At 42.4% G+C, this 21,394-nt stretch overlaps 1 protein-coding gene across 2 annotated transcripts in view; it reads right to left on the minus strand.

The window, feature by feature from the left end:
- LOC138611065 (disks large-associated protein 1-like) overlaps window positions 1-21,394 on the minus strand; it is an 82,886-nt gene that overhangs the window by 16,274 nt on the left and 45,218 nt on the right. For both annotated transcript variants that reach the window (XM_069683966.1, XM_069683965.1), the window contains exons 4-10: window positions 16,405-16,619; window positions 14,312-14,507; window positions 11,189-11,471; window positions 3,604-3,728; window positions 1,570-1,695; window positions 1,242-1,397; window positions 787-869 (exon numbers count right to left, since the gene is read on the minus strand). In XM_069683966.1, the coding sequence (XP_069540067.1) occupies window positions 787-869; window positions 1,242-1,397; window positions 1,570-1,695; window positions 3,604-3,728; window positions 11,189-11,471; window positions 14,312-14,507; window positions 16,405-16,619 (1,184 nt within the window). The remainder of the gene's footprint in view (window positions 1-786; window positions 870-1,241; window positions 1,398-1,569; window positions 1,696-3,603; window positions 3,729-11,188; window positions 11,472-14,311; window positions 14,508-16,404; window positions 16,620-21,394) is intronic.

A 21,394-nucleotide genomic window follows, 5' to 3' on the forward strand; every position in this document is an offset into this window, starting at 1 on the left:
AAATAATTACATGGCAGCCGGAGATGACTCAGCTAGACTTCTAAATCTGTCTCAAATCAAAGTCTGAAGGAAAATACAACATATGTAACAGGACTGATTCTATGGTCTTAGAAAATCTGTGACTCTCTTAAAGCCTTAAATATGAGCCAGTTACCTTGATTTCATATTTAATTCAATGAAGATGGTAAAATTAGGTTTTGATTTTGCTGAGAGCACCCCAGCTACACTAGAGCCTTGTTTTATAAATGATCAGGCTATATTGTTCTTTATATTCCCCAAAGTATATGTGTTTACATTATTTTATTCACTTCCAGACTTACAGAACTGGAGTTACATCCAGATAACTCACAGCGTTACTTTGCTTTGCCTTCCGGGTCATCTCCCTCTTCACTACAGTACAACGGCCTACATTACTCTGTTGATGCTGCCCAACCAATCTCATCATCCATTTAACCCTGAATTACTTTGCTTAAGGCAGTAATTCACTCCCAAGGGAGCGATCCGCTGCTTTCTGCCAGAGAACCACGGCCTCAGACTTGGAGGTGCTGACTTTTAACACAATTGCTTCCCACTCGACTGCAAACTGCCCCTGTGCTTGCTTGAGGTCACTGTTTGGTGAAGCCCCTCCCCCCCCAAACCCTGAACAGAATAAGCTGTAAAGATGTGTGCATGATGGATGTATGGATGGAACCAAACGCCCTGTATTTTTTATATACCCTGTAGATATTTTATGGTCAAATAAATGCTCCAAAAGGTCATAAAAGTCAAAGAAAAAACAATAAGTACCCTCTGTCATCCTCCACTTGGACCCCTACAGAGGTGAACTTAGATGGGTCCTCTAGATCTGGAACCTCCTCTGGTCCATCCACCTGTAGGAGACAACAGGATAAATCCCTGATAATCACGACTATTGATGATATTAAAGCATAGTATTTCTTTCATTTATCTGTACTTCTTTTTGTGAAAGGGGGCTGAGGGCTCTAATTACAACTCAGTGATTGACATCAGTCACATCACGAAAAGGAAAATTCTGATGAATTCAAGTGAAAACCAAGTTTTACTGTGTGTGAAAAGTCAAAGGTCTCTTTATATGGGAGGTAGTAGTGACTTGTGGGCATAAACTATGCATAACTACAGATATACATGCTCTCCTTAATGTGTAAGTAACACAAATTAAGCAAATGATATCCTCTAGCCTGCTCCTCTGCGTTGCTCCACCCACACTTCAGTCTCATTAATACCTGGATGCCTATGGAGAGACATTTGCCCTTCCGGAAAGCTTCTTTCCTGTAGTCATCCCGGTGGCCTTCATGAACTGGCCCCCTGCTCAGGACAGGTGTGGGGGTACTGGCTGTCATGGTGCTATTACTGACATGCTGACTGGCTGGTCCGTGGACCTACATGTGAATAATGAGAACAGACAAAATGTACATTGTGAACACAATATTCTGAAAGCCAATTAAAAGAGTTGCTTCCCTAAATTATGAATGAATGCAGAAAGCAAATATTGAATTGAACATTTATAATCCATTCAAAAATAACAATGAAACACAATATAGAAGCTCTTACCTGTGCATTAGCCGCTTCTATGGCAGCTGTCAAGGCCTTCATGCTGTCAATGCTTTCTGTTGAGTTACTGAGCCCTGACTGAATGGTCATGTCGCCTCTGGGCCCCTCCTCTTCCATATATGCATCCTGGTTAATGTTAAAAAAAAACATTATACATTGCTTTTAAGACACAGAGAGTCAGCCAAAGTAAACAGCTCGTTTTGTGTATTATTGTTTTTTGTGTGTGTCAGTCTCACCCCAGCTATTACATCACAACAAGTACATAGTGTACATGTGTGAAGGAAGCAAATACAACTTTCAGTTTCAAATTTCAGTTTTAATGACAGTGTCTTTGTTTTGAGAAGGAGATGATTTAATCTGCTTCCTGTGAAAACCTTGGAAGGACTGAAGGAATCAAAACCAAAAAACAAGCTCAGCACCTACAAACAAGCTATCTGCAGCTGACGTCCTGTGTCGACTCAGTTTACTGTAAACATTCACTGGGAATGTTTGTTTGAGGGAGGAGCCCTCTATGGATAAACGAGCTCCGAGTGAAGAAAGATCATTGAAAGAACATCTTAGACGAGATTATTGAAGTCTGCCAAGCTGTTGTCCTGTTGTACAGTAATTCAGAGCTGTTTAAACTGTCAGCTCTCTTAGCCTAGCAGGGCTTCAGCAGTAAAGCTTTTACTACTGCAGCATTGTTACTGCTGCTTTTTATGCTACTCATAGTTGCACCCTCTCAATCTTGAGCAAAGAAGCCAACAAAACCAGTGGTTCACTCTAGGAAGCAACATAATGGGTTATGATGTTTCACTTTAAAAATATGAAGGACAACTGGCAACGTTTTAGGCGCACCAAGCAACTTTTTATCATTTACATCTTGCACCTTTTTCTAGTCTTGTCTCAATAGTTAATCACCACTGCTAATAAGCAGAGCCTCTGGGTGCTTTTATATAAATATTTAAATAAAGTTAAATGCGTTCATTTGGCGCAAATTTGACCCCTCTTTATGAAAATTAACCTCACTGCAAGGAGGCCGCGCAATCTTAAAGGGTGTCATGCTCATAACAAGGGCAAGTTACACACCGTGTGTGTCTTTGTACAAAAACTTAACCATCAACAATAAGTGAAAGGTTTACATAGTGTATTTATTTATTATTAATATTATATTTGTATTTTATTAGTTTTTTCGTCCTTGCATTTTTTTGTCTATCACTTGTTTTACCCTGTCCTTTACAAGTGAATTTCCCCCAATGGGCGATCAATAAAGTCTATCTAATCTTATCTTATCTAATCTTATTTTCATGGTGCTCTTCTTCCCAAAGTGTATTAAAGTTGAGCTGAAACGGCATTTCGAGAGTATCTAGCTTCCGTATCGTGACGTATTTCCGAGTGAAACAGGACGTGCAGGCGGGACATATCATTAGAGGGATTTGATTTGATCTTTGAGAAGTGGGCGTAGACAGACGTTCTCCACAGCGCAGTAGCTAGCTAACTGACCGAGCGTTCTTGGTGCTCTGCGGCTAAATGTTGCAGATTGATTGGTTGAAATTGGTTGGTTCTAGCCTACGTAAGCACACGTGATATTTTTTTTTTACAGGAAGAAAAAAAGATCAGATTTTGATATTAGAATATGAAAAAATGGATTTTCTGTATTTTTTTTGGCCGATATTGTCAAATAGATGCACAATATTACCGGGGATGTGATCTAAAAGGATTAAAATGACATTTTTCATTTCACCTCGACTTTAAACTGAAGGAAAGTGAGTTCTACAGCTTATGAATTCAACTTGATATTTGTAATAGAGAGAGAGTGTTGAAAGAGCTTGAAAAATCTAGTTTGGGTTAAAGTAATCATGGTTGACAACGTTGACTTGGTGTTATTCTTTTTAGTCCAACTGCAGAGAAGCTCTCCACATTTCAAAGTGTTTGCTTCCATATGTGTGAATAAGCCCTCAGGGTAGATTCAGCCTTACTAATAATGTGCGTGACTTCACAGAGAGGTGTTGTGGTCTGTAACTACAGGAGGGATGGATTAAAGTAGTGCAGTACCTGTGCGGACTCTGTGCTGCTCTGGGCTGTGATGGAGATGTAGGGCTTGGAGGCTGTGGAGCAGGTGGTGGTTCGGGGCGGCACCGGTGGAGGCGTTTTCTTATAGGTGGTGATGCAGGATGAGACTACAAAGAAAGTCAGAGATGGAGAGGAAAAAAGATGTGTTCGAATTCTGATAAGATGGATTTGCAGACAATGCAGCCATCTGTTCGACAAACAGCTCCAGTGTTAACTGCTACAACCACATCTCACTTTATAATTCTTAGTCAGCTCCACCCCTGTGTTTCCGGGCTATAGACTCTTCTTTTGATTATCAGCTTGTGTTTAATTAAACATGGGAACGTTTATTCATAAATGTAACTTAACTAAAATGTAACATGGACATGTTGGTCTATAAATGAGCTGTGGTCTGAGGCATTGGTGGCGGGTTGCTATCTTCAGCAGCATTACAGAAGTAATTACACCATAGACCAACAACAACCTGGTCCAAAGTCTACGGCTCAGTATTTCTCGCTATTTAAAGGGCACTTTATTCAGATAGTGAGATGCAACGTAATAGACGCGTTCACAACACTCTGCTTGCTACATAAACAGGGACATGTGAGGGGACAGAGAGTTTTCGTTTCTCCATCTCCTGGCATCATTAAAGCACTTTCTGCATGTTTGGAGGATGAACCCAGGTCTATAAGAGAGGCTAAAACCTGCCACACAAGGAGTGCGCACACTCTATCTTTTAATGGGAAGACCCTGGGATTAGGTTAAAACTGGAAAAAGCTGGTAAGATGACCTTGAGTTAAGACTTCTTTGGGAAATGTTTGGAACCTTTGGAAGAGGCTACAACTAGCAATCTGAGTTTATAAGCAGCACATCACTGCAGTTTTTTTCAGAAGCTATTTCTGAATTTAGAGAAACAGAAGTGTAAAATGAAATTCCACCGTAGTAACCTTAGATTACACAAGGCAGAGGACTGTCACTATAGGAGGATAACACAGTACGATCATGTTATATTGATAATAAAATAATATTCATTAAGCCCAATCAATTGAACTCTAATGCCTTTAGGATGGATGAGTGAACTGTTGGAGTAAACTAGAGTTTGTCTCTGCAGATCCACGGGTGGAGCTGTTACTCGGCAGCACAATATCTGCTTCCATCTCAGTCTCTGCTGTTCACAGCTCTGATCATGTAATCCTTATCTGCATTGTTATAACCATGCTTTTCATTTAGCCAGTGGCTCCAGAAAGTTTAAAAATAGATGTGTAATGACATTTATTCATGCTTGTGTGTCCATAAATAACATGAAGCCTGAGGGGGATAAAGCACCTTGTTAGCTATGCAGCTAGCAGCTGATATATCTAAATATCAATGCTCTGCTAGAAGGAACAGCGACAAATACAATGCCACAATACACTGCCACAATACAATGCTTCTAGCTCAGTCGCTCAAATATTAACCTTTTATTAATGCTAACGCACAAAAAGTAGCTGCTGATTGGAACAAGTGTTAAAACATCCAAATAGCAAAGAAGTGTGCACAGACCGGTCTCAGTGAGATAGGTGGGAGAGCTGTGATGATTCATCCCTGAAGATTTAAAAAATCTGTGACTCATTTTGATCATTTTTAAAGAAAAAACATTCAATGGTTCCAGATTCTTAAATGTAATGACTTCCTGCTTTGTGTCGTCTTGAGAAGTCTTTGGTGTGAACTGTTTGTTTGACAAAAGAAGCATTTTTGAAGACGTTTGAGCATTTCTCAAAACTTTCTGACATTTAATAAACTAAACGAGTAATCGATTCATCATTAAAATATTTGGCAGATGCATCAATAAGCAAAATAGTTGTTAGTTACAGCCCTAAATGGGCTTTAAGTGCCACAGAGTGCACATCCAGAATGACCACTCTTGGCCCCTTAACAATTAAACCCTGGTCAGAAAGGAACACCAATGTCTCTTCTTCCTGGGGACATTGAAGAAAGTCTGTCTCCTCAGATTCAGAAGAGGAGAACTTACACCATTGGAACCATCGAGAGCATCCACCTGTATCTCCTACGTTCTGCCCGGATAACTGTGCAAAGCCAATTATGAGAAGACCAGAAGTTAAATAAGAAAGTCATAACTGGCAACGTCTGTGTTTAACCCTGTTTATGTTCATGTAGTATTAAATAGCTTCCCCAGTTGTTTAAGTGACCAACGTAATGGCAACCTTGATTATGATCGAGCAACATGTTTGAGTACAAGAGAGAGATATAAGAGATTGTAGGGAAGATGGTCGGAGTGAAAGGTGGTGTACAAAGTGCAGTAGTGTGATCATGATTCACATCCCGACTCAGGTGTGCGGGAAGTTCTGGGGAAAAGTGTGATTTCAGTTAAATGTCGATGTTAATATTGTGTTCTGTATCTCTGCAGACCATGATCCCTCTTTAACCAAGAGCTGCTTAAACATCCTGGTCATGCTGATAATGCTACACATGAAAAACATTGATGTTTCTGTGATATGTTTAGTATCAGTTAAACGTAAATCAGTTAGCATTAAGGTTGCTTTGGAACATATTTGCCTCTGCAGATTAGTTGGATAAAACATGATTTCTAGGAGATATGGTGACTCCACCAGAATCTCTTCTCTGTAATTGGCCACATGTATCTTCAGCCTCCTCCATCTGTAATACTAAGACTTAGGTCCAAACTTTGAGTGTTGGCTGTAGGGGTGCCTGAGGACGAGACTTGGAATATGAATAAATCCTCATAGAGGGAGGTAAATTAGCAGGGAGTAAAGCCTTCCTCCTCATCCATGTCTCTGCGCCTCTGCCCGCTTGTTGTATTTCAAGTGTTTCAGCAGAATGCTCTGCTTGCTTTTGGACAGGGTCAGGGCAGCGCGTCACTTGGCTTTTGATGCATCAGCAGAATGGTAAAGGTTCACTGGGGCCTCCTTTGAAAGAGGGATCTTTAGCCTCTTGCTCTGTGATGTCAGCTACTTTGACTGACATAAAGTGTGTAAAGAAACTGCTTGGCTGCTTTATTGTCTGCCTCAGCCACTCCCTTCAGCCTCTCTCTCATATCCAGCTGTCTTCATTGCTCTCTCTCGCTGTCCCTGTCTCAGGTCCTGCTCACATCTACCATAATGTTCTTTCCTCTGACTTCCCAAACCTGCCATCCTGTAAACATCCACCAGGTGCCCTCGTACTCTCTATCCTTTCGGCATCAACTGACTTCCCCACCAATCTTCAAATCCTTCATACAGTGTGCGGGACCGTAAGCACTAGACTCCGACATGTTTCAGCAGCAACACACAGCTGACACAGACAAGTCATATCCTGTAATGAGAAACTATAGTCTACCTCTAATGTGTTCTATGAGTTGAATCCATGAAGGGTGAACCTACTTTCAATGAGCATTGATGACTTAGAAGGTGGTGATTTTATGCTGATGCTGTCGCTGCTTGCTAAGCTTTTTCCTTTCCATAGGTCTTACCTAAATATAACTTTCCCATCGCCTCTCTTCTCTCAAGCTTCAGCAGCCGCCAAACATTTGCATGACTCCCACACAAGGGAGCGTGAACTTGATGACTTTACATATATGAAGTAACGGCTTTAAATTATGCAAAAACTTTTTCCCTTTCCTGACTCGCATGACGTTTTTGGGCACAACCTTGTCCAGTGGGCATCAGTAACAGCTGCACTCAGTGGCCTCTCCACTGCTCAGATACATTTATCTCTAACTTGGCCAAGTGCCATCAGCTGGCCTGGCCTGCATGACCACCACCATCAATGTCAGACCAATGTCAGCTGCTCCACCACCTCCAACTGCAGTTAAGTAGCCACTACCAGCCCACACAAAAATGTTCTATTGTTATAACATTGTATATTTGTCATATATATTTACATGTGAAAAGGTGGGGTGTGCATCTCTGGAGAAAATTGGTTGATATTTGAACCCCACTGCAAAAAAATAGCAACCTCCCCTCAGTGCTCCTTAGAGCTCCAACCCCCAAATTCACAGACGCACATTGCCAAGGAAACAACTTTAAAAACGAATTATTACAAGCGATATGTTGGAATCTTAAGCGTCTGCTAAATAAGCCTCAATAAGTGGTCATTTTTATCGCTATGAGGGTGTAACTCCATTCTTTGTGGGCAAGGATGGGAAGAGGAAGAGAAGCCAGCAGCATTCGGAGTGCAGTGAAAGATCTTTTGCTACGTGTTGCTAATTGTGTGAAGTCATGTTGTGTGGATCAATCAGCAACTTTGTGTTTCCCTTTTACAGAGCCAGCAGGGTACCTGAGTTATTCAGCGCACACAGAGCGGTCAGCCAGGAGACCGTTGGGAGATATTCCTTGAATTTGACAAAAAGTTATTAGATTAGACTCCTCTACCAGTTCAACCTGAAATGAAGGCAGCTGTGCGTAGCTCCTGCAGGTATCTGCACGTGTTTTAGGAATCTATTCCCTGCAGCTGAGTGGATATGAACAAAGGAGAGGTTTTTTTTATAAATATGCGAGAAAACCTGAATGAACTTTGTCAACAACCTAGCTATTCATAGTTTCATAGAAACACATTCAACAAAGGTCAGACATCGCTAGTGAAAGCATTCCAGAGAGGCTTTTTAGAGTGTACTGCATGAAGGCCAATCTCTCAAAGTCTTTTCTTTATGTGAAAGTTATATGGCTGATGTCAAGTGTGCCCTCGGCGGCTGAAAGCAGAACACAGAGAGCTGATCTGTGAGGAGGCACAATGAGAGGAGGTGATTAACTGAGCTTACATGGCTCATCAGCCTGCTCTGCTTTTACACACATTTTACTACTGAACCCTCTGTCACTCTTTGAGTCACGTAGATATTTATTATTTCACCCCCATTTCTGTGTCTCTGTGTCATTTTCTGTCTTTGGTTTTTGACCCTTTTTTGAGCCTTCTGCATACATTCAATCTGTCTCTCTTCTCCCTCATTAACCATGACATCATTCTGCTTCACCCGTTACACTGCCCTCTCCCATCAAGAACTCTGAAACTCATCTAAATTATATTCTTATGTCCACTTGACATATGTCTTTATTTTCACATAACTCTATTATGGTTTATATATATGGTTTTATCACAGCTTTAATGTGTGCATTTATATAATGAGCAGACAGCTACAGCAGGAAACCTTTCTTTAAATGCAAGGTGGGCCAGACTCCACTGAATCAGTCCAAAAGTTCTGGCAACACTGAAGTCAAATCATCTGATTTAAAACTCATTTTGACAAACAATTGAAAGGAAAACCCTGTGTTGGACTATGTTTTAACTTGCTTTTTCCACAGCAACAAGAGAAAATCAATGCAAATTAAAGGTGCGACAATAAAAAAATGTTTAAAATGTTTATGTACAAAGTTTATTATATTTTTTCCTGTTTTGTGAAGCAAGTGTAAAACAACACCTTGTAGTTTTATGTGAGCTGATTTGCAGTTAATGTTTCCAGCTAATGACCACTTTCATGTAGTATCATGTAGTTTGTCCAGATGGTGGTCAGCACTACAACTGCTTGAAAATGTATAAAAATGTTAGATGTTCTTTAATCAAACTATTAGTATCTGTGCGTAGTCATATAGGTGCAACATCCATATCTATTTTCATTCCAGCTCAAAAATTCATGATGAGTCGCTATATCCGTAATCGGGTCAATAATGAATTATTCATTTATATACTCACTGTCCCTATAGCTTAGCATTTTTATCTGTCATACTTCTTGTAATATTTTCTGGTATACAACAAGTTAACATTTGAATGTGTTGATGAGATGAATGAAAATTGTTTCCTCGTTTTCCTCCTGTGTTTATTTGTATTTAAGGCAGGATTTAATTTAAGGATTAAAGGCAGCGAGTCTCATGGTGTGCAGCACCCTGCTGACTGGCTACAGTATAGGTTGCCTCCTCCATGTTAACAGATGGGACATGGCTCAAACTATAAAATCAAAATACATGTCAAATACATTTTTCTCAAACATGGTTTCTGTCATTATAGCTAGTTCTAGTCATGCTGATTTATGTCCAAGTGTTCATTTTTTTTGACAATTTGATGCTATAAAAAGAGGGTGAAATGCAGCGTTCTGTTCCTGAGCAGCAGAGTAGAGGAGGAAGGGCGAGCACAGAGGAGAGGAGACATAACTAACACTAACACAAGACTCATTGAACTTTCCATAAGCGTGAATATCTTCTTCAAACCGACACAAGAAGCTGTTCTGCTGCAGACTGAGCCCACCTGAGGGCTCCAACACGTCAGGGCCACGAGGTAAATGTGTGATTTGGGTAGAGGAAGGGGCGGGACATCGTTATTGTGGCTCCACCCACCGATCTCTACTGCACCGTCTCTGGCTCCGAATAACGTCACCAGCGAAAGATGGCAGAGCCCACTCACAAGTATTTTGGCTTCAAATAAGTACAATGAGAGGTGGTGGAGAAGCTTCGTCCATCTTTTTATCCAGTCTATGTTGCCCAGGCTGAGGCAAGTCTCCAAAGCCACTGTGCTCCCTTTTAACTTTTTCACTTATTGTCATAAATACGTCTAAGATGAGTAAACACAAGACTCTTCCAAGACCCCTTTTTTTGGTAAAACATAACTGCATGATTTTATGAATAACCGGCGGACGTCAATCCACAGTACATGATTTAACTGCAGGGGCTCGATGGGGCTCGGTCAATAACATTTGCTCTTGGTAGCAACAAGAACCAGAACAGTAATGACACTTTTCAGGTCATTTTTTCCTTTGTGTTTTTGAGCCGTGTGTCTTAGATTTTATTGGATAAACCAATTAAATAAACATGTGTGCAAATGTACTGTGACAGTCCTGTGGTGGTAGAGATGCACAATAGGCATGAGTGGATAATTCAGTTCATTGGGCATTGGACAAATATCTACCAGCGCTATTTTCAATCATGTGGAGCTAACCATTTACTGTACTTTGTGAGTGCAGTGTGCATGACTGTAAAATATACATACACATTTGTTCTTATGTGTGCCTCCATGTATCCTCTTGACTAACCATATAAGAATCCTCGGAGGAGCAGAAAATGTAGGTCATCAGCAGCTGAGCACTTTTAAAAAGAGAGACAATCCTAATACCAGACCGCCAACACTCTACAGTAAGCAGCCAGTCCCCCTACGGCATCCTCTCTGGCATGTTCTCGTCTCAGTATCATGAAGAAAGGCCGCCTTTTTTGGTTTTTACAAGATTATCTTTATGAGATTTCTGCTTCATTGTCACAGTACACAGCAGAGTGCAGTTAAGCATGTAACTGTGACCCGAAGCGTTTCATAATTCTTTCTGCATGACGTTGTGTTGGACTGTCAAACTGCCCCCGAGCACACAGCAGTGCTGTACTCAGTATAAAGGTATCGCATATCAGTGTCACCCTGATGATATCCAGAAGACTCTTTTACGCCACATGAGACAAACAAACTGGCTGTTTTGCACCAAAAATCTGAACATCCCTTTCACATAATCTCTTTGGTAGAAGCCCTCTATGTGGCTCGTGGCAGGAAAGTTTTGCCCCACCTAAAGTGAATAAGAAATAAAACACTCAGATTGAGCATCCATCCTCGTTTTGTGGTGCCCTACCTGTGCTGCTCTGGATGGTTCTCACGGTGGTGGCAGATGTGCGTGGTGGGGAGGATGGCAGCAGGAGCAGTGGTCTCCCTCCCTCTCCTTCCTCCTCCCCCGCACAGCCCTGGTCGATCGCCCTCACATAGCTGTGGCTTCGCATCCGGAAGCATCCCGGCATAGGCAGTGTGTCCATGGTTTCCATGCTGTCCATGGCAGCCTCCATGGCCTGGGATTGCAACGCACTGTAGACCTGCTCACACACCTGCTCGATCTGCCCGTTGAGCTCCAGCTCACTCAGCTGCAGGAGGACAGGTGAGGACATCAGAGGAAGATCAGACAGAGAGAGAGGAGGGGAAAACAGGAGGTGGGTGCTGCTGAAAATGTCAAAATAGTTCATTTTTAAAAAAGGCACACAATTGTTTGTCAGAGTTGAAGATGCAAAAGATTTGTTTAATAAGGGTTTGCTTGCTAGCGGCCTGTGGGACTATGTGGCATATTTTCTCAAGAGAAAAAACTTTTTGAATAAAATGTAACGACTTTTTATTGATTAAAACTGGACTTAAATGTTTTCAGTTGTTGCTGCCTAGAACTTAAAATGACTAAAATGTGATGGGACCTGATGAGCATTTTCGTCTAAAGACTAACGCGAACACTGCTGCAGACCGGAGGAGGGTTTGGTCATAACTTTGCAGCTCACATTCATAGATGTTTTTTTGGTCGATAAGAGTTCTCCTTTTAAAACTGTTGACTTGTGTGTCATTGACACACACTGACTTTGAGCAGCTTCCTCCTAACCAGAAATCACAGAATGCAACCACACCATAGACTGTAATGAGTTCTTCTAGTTTAGTTATGTTTTTGACTTGTATTTCGGGGCTCAGATAATATTTCTTGTTTTACCTTGTCGCTTTGTCTCCCTGTCATGAGCTCTCATTGTTTTGTTTTGTGTATAGTGTATTCCATGTTCGGGTCACAATTTAGTCTTGTTTCGTATTTCATTTGCGTCTCATTGGTTAGATAATTTCCTGTTTTACTTTGTCACCTGACTCTTGTGTTGATCCACTTCCTGCCTTTGTGTTTCCCGCTTGTTTGATTGTGTGCTCTGCCCTGATTGTTTTCACCTGCCCTTGATTGTCTCACCTGTGTCTGATTAGCCTCACCTCCTAAGTTTATTTAGTCTTTGTGCTCCCCGGTCTCGTTGCCAGTCCATTGTCTTGGTCTTTGTCTGTAAAACTCTAGGTACGTCTTCAGTTTGGATACCCGTGTTTGCCTGTGTATTATTTTGGATTTTGGAATACCCGGCTCCCTGTTTTTGTTGGATTTTTCAGTTGGACTTTTGTTTTCCGGGGTTCTGTGGAAGTAAGCTTTTTGCTCTGACTTTGCTCTGACTTTGGTTCCCTTTTATCTTTTGTTGGTCTTATTACTTTGTTTTTGCCTTTTGTTAATTAAATCATATATATATATATATATATGTATATATATATTAATCTAAGTCTGCATCTTGGTCCTCACCTTTTTGTGAACATCGAAACCTTGACATAGACAGTATATAAGAAGTGGATTTACCCTTTTCATTTCAGTAGTGAAGCCAATACGGCAGTGCTTTGAACCTGCATTCATAGGCAGCGGGGAACGACTCCACTGGTTGCAAAAAGAGATTCTGAATATAATATTCAGACTCTTTATTTCTCTAGGAAACCAAGTTTTTTCAACAGCAGTTCATTTAGTTAATAATGACCCCATTTAGAGTCAAATAGAACATTGAGTATGGTTTAGGGCAGGGCTATCTGTGATTTGCTACCATGGTGATGGTGACCTGTCAACCAAGAAGAGAGTAATTAAATGGATCTCAGTGGCAAGACCAAAAAAAGACAATACTGTCAGAGGTATTTGAAGGGGGGTTTATGGTTACATTCATGCAGAGGAGGACATTAAAACTGCTCTTAGAGGAGTTAATAGGGCAATTTGGTCTGTTAATGGTAATTAGGGCTAGGTTCAGGGGGAGTAATGCAAGTGGAGGTTCAAGGTAAGGTTAAGGTGGGACAAATGAAGGCTTATTGGGCACAGCTTTGTTTCATGTGCTGTAGCTTCAATTAGAGCTTTAACAGCAGGCCAGCAGGAGACGTAGAGCAAAATCATGATATGCACAGTAGGGAGGAGCCATAAAAGGGAAAGTCTGTATTTTTAAATCGTATTTTGACATAATTTGGAGTCTGTAGTATGTCCATTTAAAGTTCTTGTTTGCCATTGACAGGCTCAGATTGTGACAGCATTACAGAAAGGATCCCTACAGAGACAGACTTTTTTGAGGAAGATGATTGATGACGGAAACAGACGTTACATCGCTCTCTCTAAAGAAACCAACCTCCACTGACAAATGGGTTTTTGTGGTGTTGTTTGTCAGCCATATTGTACGGGAGCTGAACTAACTAACTTTTAAAAAACAGCAACATTAGATAAAAACACAACCCTAACCCTAACTGTTGGAGTCAGTGGTAGACCACCAACTCCCATAGTTTTAGAGCTAAAAAGACCATAACATGTGTTTTTATCAATGGTGGCTTTGAAGAGAGCATTGTAAAGGCTGTTAACAAAAAGGACCATAAAAAGGTCCATCCTTTCTAAAAATGTTTCCTCGTGTTTGTCATTTAGACCCCAAAATATGTCAAATTAGGGGCAGGTTTTTAAAAATAATAGAATAACCCTTTAACAACTGCTGCCGTGCGGTTATTAAGTAAAATAAGATTTATTCCAATGTTAGCTAAATTTGTGCTACGTAGACAGTGTAGTGTAGCTACTCTACATTTACTTACTTATTGTTACTACTGTTGCTACTAACTTCAGCTAGCTACGCAAATAACTAAACCTCAGTGTAATACTTGGTCATGTACAGACTGAAGTACAAAACTACATTTCAGAGTGTAAGCTTTCAACTCGTCCTCAGTGACCTCATTCCCCCTCCTCATCTTCGTGGCTAAATCTTCTCTGTTTGTTAAGTTTGTTTACTGCACCTCCAAGCCCCACCTGAGCCCCAGAGTTCAAACCCTATCACGTCTGTCTTAAGCCTCTGTGTATCTGTGCTGAAATCATTCAGAGGGGCACACTGTGAATGTAAAGGCAGCAGTGCTGGCAACCAACCTGACTGATGGTGCTCATGGCCCGCATGTAGCTTTCATTGCGTGAGCGGTATTGGGGTGAGGACAGCAGCGATTTGGGGTCGAGGAGGGTTTTGGGGTCCAGGGTATCCAGGCTTCTATTGATTGAAACCTCACTCACCGCACGCAGGTAACTGTGGCTCCTGATCTGCAGCTTGGGGGAGTGCTCTGTGGAAATCCTGACATGGAGGACAGAGATGTAGAGTTACAAACAAGTTTATCTCTGAGCATGGTCCACATTTTATACTCAGACAGAGCAGTGATCAACCATATACGAATATATATGTTGTTGTACAGTGAAAAAAAAGTCTTCCATTAAGTGTTTTCACTGGATGGTTTATTATTAATTTAGATTAATGTGGCTGTCAAGTTTTCTTAATAAACAAGCCATTTTTAAGCAAAAACTAAGTGTTTTTACAACATCATGTTTCAAGGCTGCAAAGATTGAATGTGTATCTGTATAGGGAGCAGCGTAAAGCAAGTAAACCAATGCCACACAAGGCCCGTCCCTAGATGGTCCTTTAAAATACATCAAATCAAATCCTCCTAAATTTAAGTCTCAATCAGAGGAATGTTTCATGTGAGAGCCCCAAAAATCTGCTTACAAAATGAATGAATCCAAAAACCTGACATATATACATATATAACTATAATTTAAATCGAATCCCACACTGTAAACTGAGTTGTTTATAGAAAAAAAGACCTGCTCCTAGAAATTGTCTATATTTAGCTATATGCCTGCCAATGTAAAGACAATGGCGGCTAGTCCATTCATGAACAGACAGAGAGAGAGGATGTGTACAGTGAAAAGACACAGAAGAAGCAGAGCAGCAGTCTGACTCCCTCAACTACTCACTGTAATTACTCTCTTTCTATTTCCAGAGCTGTGAAAGCTTAATTATACAAAGCTGATATTTCTGGCTTCCTGCTGTCGATCAGACTAAAGATTACACCTCTCTCAGGGACAGACTAACCGAGCATACCTTGAGCAGCTGTGTCAGGGCTGCATCCACTGAGTTGTGCTAAAAATGTTTAATTTCTTTATATTTCATCCATCAAGTAGAATATATTCTGTTTACAGTGTCATGTTCTCTTCTGGTAATTACTGGTATATGTTCAGGTTCATCGAGCCCCATCTGTTTCTCAATGAGCTACTCAGTGTAATGTGCGGGCAAACACCACTTCCTCTGGTTGTAAACATCTTAACATATTCAAAAACTCAACTCTGTTTGCCACTTACTGTAGTTCTTTGTACACACTGTTGTTTGTCACAGTGGAGCATTTCTTTGATTAAACTATCTTCTGTGAACCTCAGCAGTCAGTAAAAGTAAAATTCTGGCAGGAAGGAGAATAAGATGTTTTTACCTGCCCAGTAGGGCGGCTGTTAGAGGCTGTGACATCATACACTGTCTGCGTTTTGTGTAAGACTTGCTTCAGTTTCCTAAAAGCCATGCAGCCATAAGTTAATAAGTTCTGTAAATTGTTCTCTCGCTATCTTGTTTTATGTTTTAGATCAAACTGATCTCCTCCAGCCAGATCACGACTGCCTCTGCCGTCTGCACGTGTTCACCAAATTTAACACCAGCATAACGTGACATAATTATGTCATCAACACACAAACAATGCAATGATGCAAATGACCAAAGCCGTAGCTTTCTAAAGCAAAAATAACAATTATAGTTTCATTTTAAATCAACTTAAACAGGTTTATGCAAACATGATCTCATATGACCAATTCATGTGTGCAAGTCCATTTTCATCTAGTTCGACAAGGACATTACAGAATGTACTGACCCAATCACTGGACATACAACATAATGGAGTGAAAGACAGAACTTTTTGCTTTCTGCTGCAAAAACGATAAAGGCCCAAGCGTCTGTAGTTTCTATGCTCAAAAACTGATGCAAACAACGATCTCAGGTGGCCGCAGCAGGAGGTCTGTTGTAACTGGTTTATAACTGGGGTTAGAGTAAGAATAAACTAAAATAGAAAAAGTAATCTTGTGAGTGGACAGGAACCAGGATGTGGTAAATCTAAACTGTAAGAAACAGAAGGTCAGAGATCATGACAGCTTACTGTAAAGTGGTCATCTCAGTCAGTGATGGCTGTGTGGCTTTCAGGTAGCTGGCCCGGCGTGCCTGGATCTTTGGCGAGGGTTTGGGACTCCCATCAGAGTCTCCACTGTCATCCTCCGCCATGGCTTTGACATAGCTGCCGCTCCTCATCCTCCGACAGGGAATGTCGTCCTCCTTCCCCAGAGGAGAGAAGCCGCTCCACTCATCCTGAGGTACCTGATGACCGGGCAGAGAGGACACAGAGACACAGTCAGGAGGATCCACCCTGCTGCTGTCTGAGTCCCAGCCACCGACCTGGCAAACTAAACCGTGCTGATGGTACATGGAACCGTTAAACACCAAGCTGACATGCAGTACAACAATTATCAGCATACAGAGGAAGATCTATCACACACACACACACACACACACACACACACACACACACACACACACACACACACACTCACACAAACTGGACTAATCTGATGGCTGACATATTTCTCTTACACACATGCATTCATGCACACAGCTGACACTGCTGTCTAATTAGTTTCTCACTAACTCATACATCTGCTTTCCAGGAGTCGGCTCAGTTCACCAGCACGGAACTGTGTCATTACTTGAGCATAGGAGAGTGTTTGATGTATGTGCACTCGTGTGTGTTTGTACGTGTCTACACTGATCTGACCTGAGGCTCTGCTTGTTATCTGAGAGAGTCTTGTTATATGGGTCGACTTATGTTTTACTGACAACAACTGCAGAAAGATAAATACAAAAAAATTAGACACAAAGAGTTAAATAAGGTGTTAAAGGTTTCACTTTTTTTCTAACGTACCCTCTAAAGATATCATGTCAGATGTTTATAGGTTCAACAGCACAATTTCAGGTGTCTGTCTCTAATAGGTGGGAAATGTCATGAGTTTTCATCGTTTAGTTTTGTATTTAGTTTATTCTGTGTTCTTGTCAGTGTTTAGTCTTGTTTAGTTAAGTATTTCACTTGTGTCTCTTTGGTTAGATCATTTCCTGTTTTACTTTGTCACCTTGTCTCTCGTGTTGGTCCACTTCCTGCCTTTGTGTGTTTTCCCGCCTGTTTGATTGTGTGCTCTGCCCTGATTGTTTTCACCTGCCCCTTGATTGTCTCACCTGTGTCTGATTAGCCTCACCTCCTAAGTTTATTTAGTCTTTGTGCTCCCCTGTCTTGTTGCCTGTTCATTGTCATCCATCGTACGTGAGTCTATGTCATCCAACGTGTGTTAGTCTATGTCCATGACCTTTCCCTGGATATTCTTTGTGCTTCCCCTGACCCCTCGTGTCTCTTGGATTATCTGTTCCTGGTTTTGTTTGAGTTTATTGCTGTGCCTTTTGATTTTCCTTTTTGTCTTTTGTTGGAGTTAGATTTTGTTTGATTTTTGCCTTTTATTTAATTAAAACCATTATCGAAGTCTGCTTCTGGGTCCACACCTTTTTGTTCAACTGAAACCGTGACAGGAAACACCAAAATGTTGAGATTAATAATCAAAAGTCTGTCTATTTTCACACACTCACTTTCTCTCTCTCTCTCTCTTTCGCTCTGTCTCTCTCTCTCACTGCCTGTAGTTTGTAACATACTTTTTATCAATTGATGGTTATTAAAATAAGAATGCTGTATGTGTTTGCATACAAAGCAGAAAGTGTTATGGTGGTGGTTATTGGAGACGCATGTGGAGACCCATGTTAATTCCAGGTGTGAACTGCCGTAATTAGAGCTGTCCTCGAGTGATCAGATCAGCCAGGTTGCATGTTAATGCCATGATAAACAGGGGCAGGGAGATGGGCAACTATTCACGCTCATATTTAGGCAACTTATAGAATCGCCATTTAACCTAACCTGCATGTCAGGACGGTGTGAGGAATCAGTACCTGGAGGAAACGTACACGGGCATTGAACCTCTTAGAACCAGAACCTTCCTCCTGTGAGCCAACAGGGCTAACCACTGCTACACTGTGCCGCCCTTCATTTTAATACAGCATTAATAAATATTGTTACTGTGCTGACACCTGTGTGTAACACATTCAGTAGTTATACTCACTCTCCTATAATATTGATTGATTCTGGTTCATGTGTAACAGCAGTTCTTTGACTCTTCTCCTGGCACATGTTCACAGTTAACAATTGAACTAGTTGATTGCAAGCCCAAACAATGATCTGTACTCTAACCTAATCCTTTTGCGTAGTTTTGATGTCTAAACAGCAATTTAGTCTTGAACAGACTTCCAAATTTGTCGTGGCGGCAACCTGAGAACCCGTTGGTGGACACCGACGGTGAGGGAAGCCGTCAGGCTGAAGAAGGAGGCCTTTCGGACTTGGTTAGCCCAGGGGTCTCCAGAGGCAGCAGACGGGTACCGAGTGGCCAAAAGGGCTGCAGCTTCTGTGGTTGTGGAAGCAAAAACCCGGGTGTGGGAGGAGTTCGGGGAGGCTATGGAGAAGGACTTTTGGTTGGCCTCAAAGAAGTTCTGGCAAACCGTTGGACGACTCAGGAAGGGGAAGCAGGGATTGGCTGAAGCTGTTTTCAGCAGGGGTGGAGAACTGCTGACCCGGACTGAGGATATTGTTGGGTGGTGGAAGGAACACCTTGAGGAACTCCTGAACCCAGCCAAAATGTCCTCTGATGAGGAAGCAGATCAGAAAGTCCAGGGTTAGTCTTGTCTATATCCGTGGCAGAGGTCGCTGAGGTGTAGATGAGATTCGCCCAGAGATGCTAAAGGCTCTGGACATTGTTGGGCTGTCGTGGCTGGGACGCCTCTTCAATGTCGTGTGCAGGTCTGGGACTGTACCTGTGGAATGGTAGACCGGGGTGGTGGTTCCCATTTTTAAAAAGGGGGACCGGAGGGTGTGTCCCAACTATCGGACTATAACACTACTCAGCTCCTGGGTAAAGTTTATTCCAGGGTGCTTGAAAGGAGGCTCCAGCTGATTATTGAACCTCGGATACAGGAGGAACAATGCAGATTCCGACCTGGCCGTGGAACAGTGGACCAGCTCTTTACCCTGGCAGGGCTGCATAAGGGGGTCTACATGTGCTTTGTGGACTTGGAGAAGGCCTATGATCGTGTCCCCCAGATGGTCCTGTGGGGGGTACTGCGGGAGTATGGGGTACCGGCCACCCGGTCGCTGTATAACCAAAGTGAGAGCCGTGTCGCATCCTTGGCACAAAGTCAAACACGTTCCCAGTGCGTGTTGGCCTCCGCCAGGGCTGTCCCTTGTCACCGATGCTGTTTGTGATTTTCATGGACAGGATCTCAAGGCGCAGCTGGGGGGGGGAGGGTTTCCAGTTTGGGGACCTCAGGATTTCATCTCTGCTTTTTGCAGATGATGTCCTGTTGGCTTCATGAAGCTGGGACCTCCAGCAGGCATTGGGGCAGTTTTCAGCCAAGTGTGACGCGGTTGGGATGAGAGTCATCACCTCCAAGTCTGAGGCCGGAAACCGAAGGATTGCCCCCTCTGGGTGGGGAGTGAGTCTTTGCCTCAAGCGAAAGAGTTTAAGTATCTCGGGGTCTTGTTCACGAGTGAGGGTAAAATGGATTGTGAGATTGACAGGCGGATTGGTGCAGCATCAGCAGTAATGCAGGCGTTGTACCGGACTGTGGTGGTGAAGAGGGAGCTGAGCCTGAAGGCAAAGCTTTCTGTCTACCAGTCGATCTACGGTCCAAACCTCACCTATGGTCACAAGCTTTGGGTAGTGACCGAAAGAATGAGATAGCGGGCCGAAATGAGTTTCCTTCAGAGGGTGTCTGGGCTCAGCCTTAGAGATAGGGTGAGGAGCTCAGAGATCCGGGGGGAGCTCAGAGTAGAGCTGCTTCTCCTTCGCATCAAAAGGAGCCAATTGAGGTGGTTTGGGCATCTGCTTAGGATGCCTCCTGGGCGCCTCCCTTTGGAGGTTTTCCGGGCACATCCAACTGGGAGGAGACCCCGGAGCAGACCCACAGCTCGCTGGAAGGATTATATATCCCATCTGGACTGGGAATGCCTAGGAATCCCCCAGGAGGAACTGGAAAATGTTGCTGGGGAGAGGGATGTCTGGGTCACTTTACTGAGTAAGTTGCCACCGTGACCTGGCCCCGGATAAGCGGAAGATAATGGATGGATGGATGGATGGAAGGAAGGACTTCAAAACTACTTTGATAATGTGGTAACGGTAGAAATACAAGACATCAAGGAAACTATAAAAGCTTAAAGTTAAGTCACGTTTCATTTCTTTCATAACTTTTGTTGACTTTTGGGCTTGCATGGGACTCTGGTCTCCTGGGTGCAAGTCCTGTGTGTTTAAACCCTGGGCTTTTCTGATATGTGAAGTGAGCATGTCAGTGGCCGTCTAATGCAGAGTTACGTTGCTCTAAGAAGTGGATTAATACGCAAGACCAATCCTGTTTAGGCTCAGACCTTCATGAAGCCTTTAGCCTTCGATACATGTAATCTCTTTTGTCTGTCTGCTGAAGGCAGCTGACCTGAAACATTCATGACAATAATAGTGTGTTAAGCTGTGATTAAGCTTCATAATGTCTGTAAATGTAGTCCATATACACACACAGCTCATTATTTTTAATTAGCCACGCCTTTTTTGTGCCAGCTGGAGCAATTGAAGCACTGTTTGTCGAACTTGTGAGCATTTACCGCCTTCAGACTACAGGCCAGATTGAGAATTTGACAGACAACAACAGAGACAGACAGCACCGCTCCTCTGACTAATTATATATGAATCACTGAGGGAAAGAGGCACAAGAGATCTGCTGGGCTAAATGTACTGTATTTGTGTGTGTAAGTGTGTGTGTCTGTGCGTGTGTGTGTGACGTCAAAGAGACACAAATGAGCAGTTTGGCTATAAAAAGAGAAAGCGAGGAAAGGACCAGCTGCAGTAGCATCAGCAGCGCCTCTCACCCACGCACAGGCCTCACTTCCACTGCAGCTCCATCGTCTCTCTCCTGTAATGGCCGAGCAGCAGTGAACACCACTTTCTATGCTGCACACTGTC

The sequence above is a fragment of the Semicossyphus pulcher genome, unplaced genomic scaffold (assembly GCF_022749685.1).
Source record: "Semicossyphus pulcher isolate SPU_LCO1_2020_fin unplaced genomic scaffold, fSemPul1.0.p SCAF_7, whole genome shotgun sequence".
Classification (NCBI taxonomy): Eukaryota; Metazoa; Chordata; class Actinopteri; order Labriformes; family Labridae; genus Semicossyphus; species Semicossyphus pulcher.